Raw genomic sequence first — 17,221 nt, forward strand, 5'->3', positions numbered from 1 at the left:
TGTATATTTTTCTTAAAGATAAAATAATCCATTAATTTAAAAATCATACACATATATTAATAAAAGCATCTAGTCTTATGATGCTGTAAAAGTACTGTTTTAAATAATACAGATTGTTTTTAATATTTGAGTAATTTTTCATTTTGTTTGTACAAGATATTTACTTTCAATGTTTTCATAATTTTGAATGAGATAACAAGAAAAAAATGTTATATCTAATAATGTTTAATAGCATAACTTTAAAAAAAGATAACATAGTATTAAAAATATCAAACAGATACAAACACCAATCAAATACAGTTTTCCATTACAAAGTAAATGATTTATATATTTAGATAGCAAAATATTTGTATAAACTATTTATCATGATCTGTTACTGTATTTTAATTTTATAATTCAATAAAAGAATTTAAAGCCGTGAAAAATATCCACCAGCAACAGCGATACTTTCTCCAGTAATATAAGATGCATCATCAGAACACAGAAACGATACAATTCCAGCACATTCATCAGGTTTTCCTATTCTCCTCATTGGAATAAATTGATGTAGAAGTTCTTTAGATGATGGATTTGACCACAGACCTTTACTAAATTTTGTTTCAATTATTCCAGGACATACACAATTAACTCTAATATTCTGTGATACACACTGAGCTGCTGCAGCTTTGGTCAAACCAAGCAGTGTAGTCTTACTTACAGAATATGCACCAATTACTTCCATTGGCTTATAGGCGGCAATAGATGAAACATACACAATGGAACCACCTCCACGCTGTTCCATCAATGGTACCACAGCTTGTGTCAACAAAAAAGCAGCTTTGACATTTATATCAAAAATTTTGTCCCAAGCCTCTTCAGGAGTATCAAGAACTTGACACATAACAGGATTCACAGCTGCATTACTTACTAAGATATCTATACCACCATACTTGGCAACTGCAAAATCAAGTAAAAGTTTTCTGTCTTCTGACTTACCAACATGACATGTTATACCACTCACATTATCACTAACTGTTTTTATATCGCTTACAGCTTTATCAACATTTTCTTTTTTTCTGCTACTAATGACAACAGAAGCACCATCAGTAGCTAAACGTTTAGCAATAGCAAATCCAATACCTTCAGTGGAAGCCGTAATAATGGCTACTTTTCCCAATAGCTTTTGATTGGAAGTAGACATATTTTTAAACAGGTAACTTTTAGGAGAAATTTTTGAAGACAATTTATTAAATGCAGAACGAATCATTTTCTTTCGAAGCAAATGCTTATTTTATTGTATGTCTACTTCAGATAATTGCATTATGACAAAAATCGGATAAGAATTGATAAGATAAAATGAAGTGCAATGGGCATATTGGAAATATCGAATATCTCTCAATTAATTATCCATGCCAATAATTTTCTGAAAAATTATTCACGAAGGAAAACTATAAAATGTTTCAGATAACACCACTCAGCACAAAGTTACTTTACAAATTTTGAAACTTGGCCTATTTATCTATCAGTGATTTGGTCAAAATAACAAATAAGTTGTTGTGCACCTTGGAACAATACTTTTTGCCATGAAGGAAATTAATCCACGGCAATCAGAGAGATGGGGGGGGGAGGACAATAGAAAGGGGCTTGAGCAATAAAATGCGAGAGAGGTAACTTAACTTCATGTTATTCTGTTGCATGCATTAAATGAAAGTATACAAAACAATGGAAGTAGCTTTGAGATATTAATTCGTAAGGCTCACATTTCATAGATACAGTATTACTACATCTATGTCATGTTTGTGTTTTATATCGCGAGAACAGGTGGCGACATTTTATAACATTTCCCCTCTTTTTAAAATTCTTTTTCAATGTAATTTATTTGAACAGTTGCAGACATATAGGAAAGGTAGGCCATATCCGTGAAAAAGTTTTTTCCAAGCCAAACTTTAGTAGTGAAATATAAAATGGAATAAGAAGAAAAACAAATAAAAAACAAACAACAACAAAATTAGTATCTGAGTGTGCAAAAACATGAACAAGAAGACTTCGGTGCAGTTGCGTCACTTGTATCAGGCCCCTGGGCTTAAGCCACATCCTGGATTGAACAACGTTGCGCTCACATAACTTTTGAGTACCATAACATGTAAAAGTTCATAGCTGAGAAGAGAATTTCTCAGTGCTGAGTGAAGATGAGTCTTTCGTATATTCGAGTTACTCCGCTAGCTTCGATTCTTGCATTTATCCCACCTGTCGGTAGGATAAATGCAAGAATGCTGCTGTTTCAGTGAAAAATAAGTAAATATGGTAAAATACTGCATGCTGCTAGGCGTCCGAAGTCCATACTGAAGTCCAAATAAAGTAGAGCCAATTATGAGCCTGGAAAGTAAGTACAACCCCTAGCGAGTCAAGCCAACACCGATTCTACTATCGAGCAAGGTGTAGCCTATAGAGTAAACCCTTATGCCACATCTTGTCGAATGCCTTTTTTAAGTCAAGGAAACAGCTAGCAATTGCGTTCTTTTTAGAGAACGAGGTGCTACTTTGGTAGACGGTTGCACGGATTTTTGGCGATTTACTTTGGCGCAATTGTTGGCGCGGTTTTTACAAACGTCAGCCATCTTGAAAAACGCTGTTTTTACCAAGGAGGTTAGAATAGAAGGAGGGAGGGTTCGCGGTTTCCTCCACTATCGGGGAATGAAACTCCGCCGAAGAAGCGGCGTCCATGTTTGTGACTTCAAAACATTGCATTACGGCAGTGACATGTACGTGTTTCTAACCTGTTCCGTGCATTTATTTTCCAGTAAAAATATGTTAAATTTATAATGAAATCCCTCGCTATTGTTGAATTTTTGTTTTAAAGTAATAAAGATGATATCCATAATTTACTATGTACAGCAAATTATTAAGAAATAGTTCGAAATCTAAATGCATGCGCATAACATTAAAGCCTTTAAAAAATGATGTTTCCGCATATTTCACGGACTTGCTTAGGTTAGAAAATAAATCTTAATAAAATAAAACAGATTTATGTGAATTCATTGATTTCAGTTTATGCGCATTTCATATTTATTAATCTCAAAGAAACTGCCTTTAATTAAGTTGAATTACAGAAATACACCTATATAAGTTTTTGGATACATCTTTCCACATGTTCAATTGTGTAAATATTTTACTTAATTTTATCACTATACTGCCCAGAAATTTGTAAGTTTATGCAAAAAATTTTTAACAACAGAACAGTTTATCTTAAAAAATGAATAATAATTAATATATAAAGAAAAGCATTGCTTTATTTAACACCTTTACAATTAATAAAAATAGTAACAATTGATTTCTTACTTTTCATGAAAGTTACAAAACGAATTAACTAAAACGTTCAAATTATACAATTTAAATCCTACCATATAGCATTGTATCTTGAACGAAGATACCAGCTATAAACAGAAACATTAAAATGTATTTAATATATTTTGATTATAGTTATATTAAATAACCTATTTTAAGTCCTTTTTTTTCACATTTGGAAAGAAAACCACATGACATTGTGATATTTTTTGACATAGTTGTCATATTACATAAAAAAAGAAAATTAATACTTACGTGTGAAAAATAATGCCCGGAATTTTTTTCGATAATCTATTTGTGCATCCATATGCAATACAAGCTGACATGTTTCAAAAAGAAAAGAAAAAAATGTTGCAATGACAGACTTCCTTGCACAAGTCACGGTGATAACAGGAAGATGGCCGCCAAGCTTCACCGTTTGAGTTGAACCTTCCCTCCTTCTATTCTAACCTCCTTGGTTTTTACGCATAGTAAAGTATTCGAAACTTAAAAAAATAAATAAATAAATAAATAAATAAATATCGTTAAAAGTAAACGATTAATTTTTGTTGAAAATGTCGATTTTTAAGATGGCAGGCAAGTGTAAATAAATACATTTACTATGAGTATAAAATACTAAAGTAAGGTTATTATTACTTTCATATAGCAAAGAAGAGAATAAAAATACCGCTATAAAAAATTTGGCCAACGTTTAATTAGATTAAAATATTACTGAAATTGAATATCGAATTAAAAATCATCATACCAGCATTTAAAAGAATTAGAATATTATTAAATTCAAATACTTTAAAATACGTTATATAGAATATAATTAATATTAAAACATATGGACAATAATTATCTCAGCAATTACTGAAAATAGTGTATTATTTTTTAACAAAAATTGAAGTATACCATTATAAAATAAAAGAAAAATATGTACTTACATTTTTTTGAGTATTTAACCTGTTGTTAAAGTATTTAGCTTGTTGTTAATTTCTGTAGCCTTTTTGTCAATACATTAAAGATTTAACAAATTACACGTCCTCGCTTGCAGTTAGAACCATCATTAAATCCCTACTTTATCTAATCATTTCCTGAACATTATCATGTATATAGATTGACCTCGCCTTTATAACTAATAATTATTGCTTAAAAATTATTCTCTTGCTGGTGAACTATTAACAACCCTTTCTATTGCTGAGTTAGGGTTAACAACCTTCGCTCTCGCTACCGCGTGCCTTACAGAAATCAGCGTAAAATGCTGGTACCTGGGCTGATTGTGAGCATGCGCAAACGTAGGTGGTGTGAATAGCCTTTTAGCTATTCGCACCGTTGGTGCTATTACCCATTGCGTGTGTTCCATGCCCTCCTCTAACTAATCCTCCCAGGTATCAGAACTGTATTCATCTAGGACGGTTTCTCGAATTTTCCTATTAAGAATTGTTTTTATTGCCGGGCTGGCAGTTCTGCGCCATTGCTTTGCTGGGTGGTTTTTGACTTTATTTTACCAATAATGTGTTCTTCGAAAGTGGTGGAGTTTTCAATAGCCGAATTAATTCTCTGATTGATTTTAGTAATCTGTTCTTCAATATGTGAACTATCAGACACAGCCGAATGCGCAGGTAGTTTATCTAGTATTTCGGTGAACTTAGACCAGTTCATGATACTCCTGAGAGGTAAAGTCTTCTCAAAACCGTAGTAGGTGAATTTTACGGGGAGGTGCTCCGAATGCAGTTGAATATGAACACTTAAATATGGGATTTGTTGAATATTTTCCATAATGACTATGTCCAAGACATCAGCAGATCCTGTGTGGTGGTATCTCATTGGGCTTTAAGGGCAGTAAATTCTGAAATCATTTACCTTGGCAAAATTATAAAGTATATTAGTATTAGTTCGTCTAGAGTTCCATGCTGCATGTTTTGAATTGAAATCACCAGCTATGATAACGGGGAGCGTGATGTTACTGAAGCAAATCAAGTCATTTGAGTTAAGAGCATTTCTCGGAGAATTATACTCAGAAAGGATTATAGCAGGTTCACTGGTACGTGAATGCACTATTATAGCTAACGAAATCAGTGGAACTTCGACCTTAAGTACTGCTCTTCTTTCATTTGCATTTAACCGCGATTCTGAAAACACATTTACATTTCAGCAAAATAATGCCCGCCCCCACACTGTACATGTTTCTACTGCTTGCCTTAGTGCTTGACGAACGTTACTTTGGCGTGCAAGGTCGCCGGATCTCTCTCTCATTGAGCACGTTTGGAGCATTATGGGCATTGCCATCCAACCAGTTCGGAATGTTGACGATCTAACTCGCCAGTTGGACAGAATTTGACACGATACCCCTCAGGAAGTCATCTGCAACTTCTATCAATCGGTGCCAAGCCGAATAACTGCTTGCATAAGGGTCGGAGGTGGACAAACTCGTTATTGACTTTTTCACTTTGTGAAGCTCTATCACTTCAATAAATCATCCAATTTTTCTCAAACTGTAATCATTTGTTTTTCTGTACATGTACTACTGTACATGTACTTTTCTTCTACCGATTTTCGCCCCATTCGGATAACCCCTTTTTGGTGCGTCGTTTTTTTTGTCTAAGAGTGTACATGCGCTTAGATTTTCGTAACTTGAAAAAAATTACTCGGAAAATAATTTCTGAGAAATTATGTATATTAAGAAAATAAAATTTTATCTCCTTACTTGGTTCTGTGTAAAACAATTTAAAAATTAGCTTATTACTTTTTTTCTATATCGAAAACAACTTAATTTTTTTAAATCTTGCTGTAAGACCGGAAGTGTTTAGAAGTATAAAATTGGTCTTTTGAACACATGTTTCTGTGGTATTTCCTTGTGGACGTAGGTAAACAGATAAGAGTCAACCCTTGAAGAATACATCGACCGATTTCACCACTGAAAGACCTTTTCTCTAACATAGTGGGCGGCCACTTTTATCTTTAGCTTCTGCTTTGTAATGTAGTAGTAATAACTAAATACGTTGGCCTTGTTTGCCCGAATAGCTTCTGAGAACCGTTCGCATTTGAATGTGTCGAAGCTTGAGTGACTGAAAGACATTGTATTCCCAAAGCAATCAGCCAGACACCGATAAAATTTGTTGTCAATATTTCTAATTCTTCTTTCTTTCTGCGAGTTCTTCAAATCCAAGAAAGGGTAATGCGTGCATTTGGTGCATGTAAGAAAAAAATTTCTATGCTGTTTTTTGCATTACTTTTATAGTGGAGCATTTCAAAAAAACAGCTTTATATGCAAAGGTTTTCTCTGATGAATGAGCTCACCAAAAAACATGTTTCTCTCTTCTGCACATAAAAAAATAAAAAATTTAAAAAAATAAATAAAGGGCATGATGCTCTTTTAAGTGAATTAAATTCTTTTTGTGATCTTATTACATTTTTCTAAATTTTTCGATTCCTAAATTTTTCTATTCCTCTTTATTTAAAATACACAAGCAATTTTTTAAACATGAGTGAACCATGAGCGCTAAGTTCGGTAATGTCGCAAAAGATTGGTAATTTGAAGGATTTCAAATCTAGGCAAATGGGTTTATTTCAGAGAAGGTTTCGTGATTTTTCCCTCATGTGAACGTAATACGAATTCTTTCCCTTTAAACGTACTTTACGAGACACGACTCTTTTAGTCATATAATCCTCAAGCGCTGTGAACAATTCTAATTTAAATTTTTATGATATAAAATTTCATATAAATCTATTCTAGTTGCCGCTTTTGTGTACATTATATTTATGAATACAAACCTGCAATTAATATTGAGAATACTATTGATGCAATTAATGTTATGATTAATACTGAAAATAATGTTTAAGCTAAAAATCAATTTGAACCCTTTTTTATAATAAGATAACATGCGCCAAAAATTCCCCGGCAAAGATTTTGGATTATGGTAAAGCACACAGGGGTTACTTGCCTAAAAGAAGAGATTTTTTGAGAGAAACAAGCTGGTAATTAACAATACACTTGTGAAAAACCTCGAAACCTCCCATGCAGCCGCTAGGATTTAACATGCTCAACTATCGTTACTCTCGACCGTTACTGGCTTTCTCAGCTTACGAAATGTGTATTTTAAGTTGGTTATTTACATAACAGAAGAAGAAATAAAATGACAGATAGATATTAAATAGTGCATTTTACTGACAAAACGTTCTTTTGTTTGGGTTAAAATTCCCTTTCAGAATAGAATAGTGTATATAAAAACAGTGAAATGCAAATTTTAAATTGATATTATCACCGTTTCTGCCCTTAAATAACTCCTAAATGTTTTGTTTATTGCTCTTAAAAACAGATCAGGTGTTTAAAAGTTAATACCGCAATGTTTGTATTAAAAAATCTCGAAATTATTGCTTAAGAAAAAGCGGAAACTAAGGCATTATTATTATTTATTTATACCAAGGGCATTTTTAATTTCTTTGAGATCGAGAAGATATTTAAAAAAATGTTTACGCTATATCCTGAAATCACCTAATTTGTTTGTTTTCATAAATCAGATGAAAAATAAGTCACATTTGAAACCCATACTTTTTCAAAACAGCTATCCACGTATAATCATAAGAATCTTTTTTTCCGCTCGTGGAAATTAAAATATTCAGTTACGAAATTTTATTTCGCTGAATATTTAACTTTACTTAAAAGAGCATATTTGTATACATTTTTAAGTATATATTGTTCATTCAAAAAACGAAATCTTTCCAGAAAATAACATCCATTTTAAAAACTAAGTAAATTTCTGCATTAAACATGCCTGAAAAGTTAAAATTTTGAAATCTCTTTAATATTTAACTAGAGTTTATTTAAAGAGCAAGTTTAAAAGTCACACTAAATTGACTAAATTTGGCAGAAATAATGAAACAGATGTACTTCAGAATAATTATACAAATATTATGCTAAATATCTATAAAATATCTATCTATAAATATCTATAAAATCTAATAAATATCTATAAATAAAAGAAATTATTTAAAAAAAATATTATCTGCATGTAAATGAAGAACATAGAAAGATGTTGAAAGATTTAAAGATTTTTAATTTATGACAAAAACATAGATCCTATTTTCTTAGGAAATTCAAAAGATTTTCCCCTTGAAAGGTTAAATTCCCTATGGAAAAGATTAGTTAAAGACCGCGAATATTTAAGTCTGTATCAGGAATTTTTAAAGGAGTATGAAGAGCTATGACTCTGGTTAAAGAGAAAAATGAGCCTGGGGTAGTGTAGTTTATGCCCCAACATGGGATGTATCGATCTGAAAAAACAACAACTAAATTGAGAACAGTGTTTAATGCATCATGTTTAAAATCACATGGAATTTTGCTAAATTCTTTACAACGTAATGGAGAGGTTGTTCAAGATGATCTATTTTCAATCATGCTTAGTTTCGAAAATACTCATTCGCATTTACGACAGAGATTAGAAGAATGTATAGAATGATTAAAATTAACCCTGAACAGAGATGCTTGCAACGAATCCTGTAGAAAAAAAAAAGTGATGTACCTGTGAAAATCTACGAGCTTAATACTATGACTTCCGGTATAGTTAGTGCTCATACTTAGCTATGAAAACTCTTAAGCAATTGTCGATTGATGAAGGTCCACAATTTCCATTAGCTGCGGCAATCTTAAAAATTTTTATATGGATGATGTGCTTAGTGGAGCGGAATCTTTGAGTACAGCTAAGGAGCTTAAATGTCAGTTAACTGCAATACTGAAGAATGCAGTAATAACACTGCACAAGTGGTGCAGTAATCATGTTGAACTTGCGGAAGAAGATCACACCTATCCCTTTCCTAATGAAGAAGAATCTACAACACTTGGAGTGTCCTGGAGGTTTAGAAGAGACTGTTTCTGTTTTAGAGTGAAACTAGATAATGACATAGTTGTTACCAATAGACAGATATTGTCTACAATGCATGATTGTTCGACCTCATTGGTTTACTAGGGATAATCATAAGTAAAGCCAAAATATTCCTCCAACGGTTGTTGTTGTTAAAGCTGAATTGGGATGAACCACTGCCAAAAGGGCAAGCTGATAAATGGAAGAAATTCTGTACTGAATTGGAAGTTATAAGTATAGTAGAAGTTGGAAGGTTTATCTTTATTTCAGAAGTAGACCATATGGAGCTTCATGGATTTGCAGATGCCTCTGATGTAGCGTACGGAACAGCCATATATTGTAAGTCCCGTTCGAGAGATGAAGAAGTGAAGGCAAGGCTAGTGACTAGTAAATGCAGAGTCTCGCCTATAAAACGAGTTACTATTCCGAGATTCCATGATCGTACTTTCGTGGATACATAAGGAGCCTTACCAACTGAAGACTTGTGTTGCAAATCGAGTGGCAACAATTCAAGAGTTGACTAATGATCATCAGTGTCGTCAAGTGTCATCAAAGGAGAAATACGAGTGATCTTATATCCCGATGTTTGGACCTAAGTAAACTTCTACAAAATGATATGTGGTGGAAAGACCCTCTGTTCCTGAGGAGCGACGAGTATCCATATAAAGAGTTTCTGGTGAAAGTCATCGTGAAGGACTTTCCAAACGAACTTAAAAACCTTAGTGACTCTAATATTTATCTTAATCTGAAAGTTAACCCTTTCATCGAGGATTTCTTAAATTTAAGTAATAGTTACTGTAAAAGCATGTGTGTTTTAAGTTTTATTTTTAAGTTTGTAAACAATTGCAAAGGGAAGGACAAAGTTTCCGATCCTATTCAGAGCGCTGGATTTAAAATTGATGAAATTAAATTTATTAAGATGATTCAGTATATTGAGTTTAAAAAAGAAATCTCAAGCCTTCAAGAGGAGGGTAAGGTACCGGTAGTAAGGTAAGATATATTTTTCCATTTTTAGTACGGGTTGGAGGCAGATTAGCTAACTGTAAGTTGAATTTTGATAGAAAATTTCTAATAATCGTAACAAAGAATCATAAGTTGACTAATCTAATTATTGTGATGTTTCATAAGAAATATATGCATGTTGGCTCACCAGGCTGACTGTCTATTGTTAGACAAGGGTTTTGGCCATTGAACGGACGCAACATTTGCAGAAAATATAAAAAATATTTTAAAAAATAAAAATTGGAACTATGGTAATTTTAAAGACTGATAACGTTAATGTATGTAACTGGCCTCTTGGCAGAATTGCAGATATATTTTTAGGTAAAAACAATAAAGTTAAAGTAGTTTCAGTGAAAACGAAAAGCGGTATTTTAAAGGGCTCAATTTAAAGTTGTGTTTTACCGATGCCAAATGAAAACGAAAAAGTATGTTTCTAAATAATTATTGGGCTCAATTATTATAGTAGTTTTTATGTTGATGTTTACAATTATTTACCTGTATTTTGTATTGTGACACTGTGTAAAATTTTCAATCATGGCGGTTTCCACTGCACAAGCTCAAATGAACAAAAGGAATGCACAAGGTGAAATAACAAGATTCAAAGCATTCAGAAGCATGGCTTTGTGGTAACGCTCAGATCATCTATGCAAAAGATGGCGGGTTCGAATCCCGTTCGTGGGAATTATTTTTAAAATTCAGGGAAAATGATATGAAAATTCAATAGAAAACTTATTTAAAACTGATAATTAATAATTTAAAATAGTGACGTACTGAATAATTAAAATTAATAACGTATTAAATATTTAAAAAGAGTAAATAATTAAAAAATAACGGTAGATTAAGTAATTAAAGTAATATAATAAACATGATAGCATTCCAAAATACGTTGTTCAAAACGCCGTTACCATAAAATAAAATAAAAAAAATATTATGATTTCCAGAAAAATAAAAGTTTGAAAATATAGGATCGTTGCCACTGAATAGAAAGGAAGCTATACATGACGTCAGTATAACCTGCCTCTTCCGCTTGTGACGCGATCCAAGACTGCGGCCGCCACGCCATTTTCCTGTGACGTTACTTCCGCCTACCGAGGACCTGCGCTTACTACTAACATATACGTAGTTAGAAATGGGATTGTTAGTAGGGTAGGTGTTGCAAATATTCATCAAAATGTAATATTTGCGTTATGAAAGCAGTTTAAGGGTACAAAAAAAAAAAAAAAAAAAAAAAAAAGATCGATTTATTGAGTTTCTATCCTGTGCGTTTTAAGAGTACCAGGAATTAATCGTAATTAAAAAAAGACACCAACATATATGTATTTAAAAATGTGTTATTTTAATCGGGTTCTTGTTGCAAAAATTCACAAAATGTAGTTTTTGAGCTATATAAGCAGGTCAAAAATTCTAAGAAAAAAAAAAAAAAAAAAAAAACCAATTAGTTTATTGAATTTTTATCCTGTGCGTTTCAGGAGCTTAGCATACATATCCTGGTAGTTTTCCTCCCTTGAATCCTGGCCAGGCCTGTATGTTCTTGTATAGGGCTGTTCCTGGGCATGAAGTGCACTTGGCATCTCTGTGACCGTGAATCTGACGACCTCTAGTAATGATGTTCTATAAAAAGGAAGAATAAAAGAAGGAAAGACATTAAAGATGATTAAAATATAAATTCTTTAAAGCTTTGTAATTAGCTTAATAATAAGGATCATCTCAGGTACAATATAAAAGCATGAAGTTTTTCATACATTGGTTCGAGGTAAGCATACATCTTTAACCTACACCAAATCACTAACCTTCATAAACTGTTTCAATCAAGCATATGTATTCGGATAGCATACCAGAGTAAAGAGTACGAATTGTTTCAAAAACTGACTCAATATTAAGTACACGTTCTCGGCAGCACATCAAAGCAGAATCTTTTCATGCATATGCAATTTTTAGGTTCTTTATGTATTTTTATATGATGTTAAAAGGAGCAATGCAAATTTTATGCGAAACCATATGCGAGAATTGTTTTGTAGAGGAGCTTCATTTAAATCATTTATATGGAAAAAGGGTTTTACAAATTCGGGTAGTTTTCTCGTGGTGCCGAATATAGTGTTGCATGCTACGAATTTCAACTCTAAATATCTAGAACAAATGAACAGGAAGGCTTAGAACTTTATTCAGTAAATAACATCACTTATGTAAGATAAACATCTATAAATAATCTTCCGATTAGAATAAATAGAAACAGTCATAAAGCAAAATTCTCCTTAATACGCGAAATATCAAAACTCAATAAAATACCTAAATTTGAATGAAACTGTGAATGAAATGTTGTGAGTGAACTATTATATATACAAGATTCTTAAAACAAATTGCTGACTGCAAGAAGATAAGCTATACTGAGCGTATACAAGCAACAAATTTATTCCATCTCTGAAGTAACATATCTTACTTTGCACTTACTAAAAATTACCGTAAACTGTAATAATGCTGTAATTGTTGAATAAAGGTTAAATTTAGAAAAATAACAAGTTTGACTATGGAAATAATGATTGAAGTACATGTAACCACTATTTCCATATCAAAACGAAAAGTGAAGTATAAAGTAAAAGTGAATTTTTTCAAAATTTTTATTTTTCTATAATGAGGAGTTTAAATTACTGAAAGTTGCATTTAATTTGAAACTGGAAGCGCTAATAGTAGAGACTAGTTTTGTATGTACATTGTAATTTAAACTATGAAATACTGGCGGCAGAAAGATTAGCCATTAGCTGAGATATTTTACCTTTTCCATTCCGCAATCAATAAGCTGTCTGGCAGCAGTGAGCATGGCTCTATTAGGCGTGACTTTTTCGAAGTTTCCCATGAAGGATATGCCGATGGACTTGGAGTTGTAATTGTAAGTGTGAGCTCCGACTCCGTTCCAGCCACGGCCTTCGTAAATTCGTCCGTCCCCTCCCACCAGAAAACTGTAGCCAATATCAGCCCATTCTGAAAACAAAAGTATTTTAATGAATTAATTCTTTCACGAAGACAAGCACGGTGGTTCCACGCATAACGAACTTTCATACAATTTCCACAAAGCGGTCACACATAATGAACTGGATATAAAGTTTGTCAAAAATTAAATACGAAGAGAATTATCCATTACTGTCTGAGTGAACGGCTCATAAACACGAAATATGATCATTTCATAAGCCAGGACAACTAACAGGAGAGCATACAAATAAACATACATCTCAGATACTATTGCATTTGAGGAATGCGAAGAAGCCTAGATGGAGTCCTTTGCTGGAGAAAAGACGAAAGCAAAGAGCCCTTGAGAAATGAGCTTATCAGGGACCATTTAAGAAATGGAAATTAGATTGACAGCATATTTCTTAAAGCCGAAATTTATTTAGTTAGATGCGGAAAGTTGTCCAGATTGTAGCCAAAGAAGGGCATCCTAACAAGATGAGCTAAAAGATTGATTTATGTATTCAATGATAATTCAATGCATCAATTAAAAAATAAAAGAGATTGACACCATTTCATATAATTGTTTGAAACCTCGACTTCCCATGAAATCAGTGCAGCTTCCTATGAATGACCGGGAAGATTCAAACTAAATTCAAATGAAAATTTACAAGAAAGATTTGTAAAATAAACCGTTATTTAAAATCAATAAAATCATTAATCAACTAAAAGCAGAAAAGTAGTTATGATACATTTTGATGGGAACAAGAGATTAAATAAATACCATAAAAATTACTCCATGATTTTACATCATATGCAATAAAATCGTAGGACGTCCTTGATAAATTTATAAAGGTAATGCCTTACACTTTTCACAAGGCAATTCGGTGATTCGGTTTTTATATTTAGCGCATGTTTTTCAGGAAAAGAAAAATACCCATTCAGAACTTAACTATTATCATTAAAACTTTTTCTGCTGAAATTGTAATTCTATTTGATAAAAAGAATTTCTAGAGCTAATCTTATTCAGTCTCAGGTGCGTTAATGATAAAATTAGGATTTATTTCAAAAAAAGAGAAGTACCGAGTCAGGATCTTGCACTATCAACGAAATGAATATCTATCTCGATGCTAGTGGCTCTATTGGACGCTTAAGCAATTTAATCAGTGATTATTACGTTGCTTAGCGTATTCACTTCGCGACATTAGCTAACGGTTTAATTGAATAAGCTAAGTTTCTTAGCTAATATGCCAATGGAAACGAAGCGCTTTGTTATATCAGCGAGGAGTTAAGTTAGTATAGCTAACTTAATTGTTATAGTTATCTATCACACTTAGATAAAAAAAATTGGATGCGGACACATATGACTTCCTTGTACGGAATATTAAAAACTATACGCAGTTTTTGCTGCATTTCATTTAAACATATTTTCTCGAAATTCATTAGAGATATATTTCTTATTCAGTTAATTTAGTTCTCATTTCGCGGCAAGGCAAAAGTACATAAAACCTCAAAGTACTTTCATTAAAAATTAAAAAGTATAGAAAAACATAAAAACAAAATACAGTTAACCAATTAAAAAAGCAAATTTTACAATTAAAATTATAGTTTCTATTCAAAAGCAAGCAATTCGGCCAGCAGGCAAGAAGCCAGACTTTTCGGTGCACAAAACTAAAACTTTACTTTTGGTCCCACTGTACAAAAAGACACTGAAGGTGCAGAAACTGACTTAAACTATTCTGCTAAGTTTTAAATGTAAACAAATTTGCCTGCTATGGTAAAAAAATAGGCTTAGCCTTACTTAATCAACTTTTAAATTGTTGCTAATCCTATAACTATTGCATTTAGATTAGCTAAAGGCATAGAAACCTTAACCGGAAGATAAGAGCAACATAATTCAATAATTTTTAAAGCAAAAAAATTCACAATTTATCAACATAAGAATAAAAAATTAAGCTCAAGGGGCCGAGTAACAGAGTGGGTGTATATATACACTTTTGGTGCGGCCCATTGTAAACAAAAAAGGTAGGTGCACAACTACATGTTATAGCAGTCCTATACACAAAATTTCAACGTTCTGAGACCACTCGTTTTTGAGTTATGGGAGATATACACATATATACGTAACTAGAAAGCCCGGCGGTCATACGAAATGATCGCTGTTATAGATATTACAAATTGTAATTAAAATGATTTGTGCAAAGGCATCTGCTAATTCAAACTGAATTACCCAGGGCAGGCGGCGAGGACGCCCTTTTGTTTACTGCCCCACGGGGTTTACCCCTTCTACTCACTTAATTGCTTAAAGGGGAGTCCAGTGAAGGAGACCACTGGTAGTGCATTTCTTAAGAGTCACCGCTAGCTCAATAAATAAAGGTGATTTAAATAATAAAATGTTAATTCACATGCCAAATATCGTTTTTAAGGATTCGAAAAATAACTATGGATTTAATATGAAAAAAAAACACTTTAAATGCAAATATTTACAAAAATTTAAAAGCAGTTATTCTTACCAAAACGATAGAGCTTATTTTTAAAACATAAAACTTAAACCGAGTTGTAGCTGGTATTACTCAAACAACCTCCCACCTTGCAATTTGTAGGATACCTATAAATTGCAACAAAAGTTATAAATCAAGTATATTGGGAATTTTAACACGTCGACCAGCTATAGTAACAAAATCTAGGACTTTGGGTGATGAATCATCATTTTCACTGGAATCTGAATCATTAGCTGCAGAGCGTAGAGGCATATTCGTAGAGGCACTTTCATCCCTTCGGGCATTTTGGGAAATGAATGGTAACTTTTCCGAACTGTTGATTTCTAAGGGATAAAGTCTTTGGAATGGTCTCAACTTCTCTCCATTAGCTGTTCTCACTCTGGCGACTCTTGAGTGCTCATCTGCTCAGAAAAGACTTCAATGACGATTCCTAAAGGCCAGTTGATACGCTTGCCATCAGTTTCTAAAAGAACGACCTCTCCAACTCTTAAAGGTTCTTCCCGGCTCTTACCTTTACGAATCAACATTGCTAAATACTCATTCCGAAATCTCATTCTTTAATCCTGCCTTAATTTTTGTACAAAACGCAATCTTATATTTAGGCTTTTACTGTCGATTTCTTCTAAATTAGTTGTTTCACTGCTAGCAATACTTTGTAAGAAACAAGCGGGAGTTAATGACTTCAGACCTTCAGAATTGTCTTCAATATACACTGGTTATCATAAATTAAGGAAAAATCACAAAAATAGCGATAATTCCCTCAAAAATAAGCCAAACCGTGTAAAATTTGAATATGTTGTCAAGTAAGAGTAGCTGAGTAAAACAGCAATATGCAAATTAGAGGCTCTGCCTTCGGAATACGTCATCTGCGAGGAGAATAAAAGTCCATGGTTGAGAGCAAGCCCACCTATTTCAATGTGATAAGGATATCAGAAATCTGAGATAGCCAATACGTAACAATGACCTCCAGACATCATTTGCCTGCAGATCTACGATGGAGAGCCATTGGGAGACTAGAGGCAATGTAAAGTCAAACAGAAGTGGCCAGATGACTAAATGTGAGTCCTTCTGTGGTTCATAGAATTTGGAGGCAATTTCAAATCACAGATTCGGCACCTAGGAGATTCAGCCAAGGACGGCCAACTGCTACGACGAGCGCCGATGACAGATATTTGACATTATGCGCACGCAGGAATAGAACCGCTACTCCAACTCTTCTTAGATCCTCCCTTGCTGCAATCACCGGAAAGTTGGTGTCGAAGTCAACTGTGCGCAGAAGGCTTCACGAAGGTGGTCTGTATGCGAGACGACCAGCCATTTGCGTGCCGCTCACGTCACGCCATAGGAGGGACCGTTTGCAGTAGGCACGACAACATGTCCACTGGACGCTTGATCAGTGGAGGGCTGTTCTCTTTACGGATGAGTCCAGGTTTAGTCTAGAAACCGATAGTAGGCGTTATTTGATATGGAGAGAACCTGTAACTCGTTATTTATTATCCGTCCGTTAAAGAGATGCCTACGGAAGAGACAGTGTCTGTGTTTGGGGTGGCATCTCTTTGGGTGGATGCATAGACCTCCATGTCTTTCTAACGGAAACCATGAATGCTCCAG

The 17,221-nt window shown here is 33.4% G+C and overlaps 2 protein-coding genes across 2 annotated transcripts in view; both read right to left on the reverse strand.

Moving 5' to 3' along the window:
- Positions 1 to 207: 207 nt before the first annotated feature.
- Dhrs4 (Dehydrogenase/reductase 4) lies at positions 208 to 1,555 on the reverse strand. The gene has a single exon (XM_035348572.2). The coding sequence runs from the start codon at positions 1,244 to 1,246 to the stop codon at positions 410 to 412; it is 837 nt and encodes a 278-aa protein (XP_035204463.2). The 5' UTR covers positions 1,247 to 1,555; the 3' UTR covers positions 208 to 409.
- A 9,927-nt stretch (positions 1,556 to 11,482) lies between these two features.
- LOC118179401 (peptidoglycan-recognition protein SC2-like) overlaps positions 11,483 to 17,221 on the reverse strand; it is a 43,537-nt gene continuing 37,798 nt past the window's right edge. Inside the window, exons 4-5 of the mRNA XM_035348571.2 lie at positions 12,940 to 13,145; positions 11,483 to 11,780 (exon numbers count right to left, since the gene is read on the reverse strand). Coding sequence (XP_035204462.1) covers positions 11,643 to 11,780; positions 12,940 to 13,145 — 344 coding nt within the window. The 3' untranslated portion in view covers positions 11,483 to 11,642. The remainder of the gene's footprint in view (positions 11,781 to 12,939; positions 13,146 to 17,221) is intronic.

This window comes from Stegodyphus dumicola, chromosome 10 (assembly GCF_044657685.1).
Source record: "Stegodyphus dumicola isolate Sdum_Otavi_A_Nest chromosome 10, ASM4465768v1".
In the NCBI taxonomy this organism is placed as follows: domain Eukaryota; kingdom Metazoa; phylum Arthropoda; class Arachnida; order Araneae; family Eresidae; genus Stegodyphus; species Stegodyphus dumicola.

What these genes read in the sequence shown, in the direction of transcription:
- Dhrs4 (XM_035348572.2), bottom strand. Translation starts at nt 1,246, where the DNA reads ATGATTCGTTCTGCATTTAATAAATTGTCTTCAAAAATTTCTCCTAAA.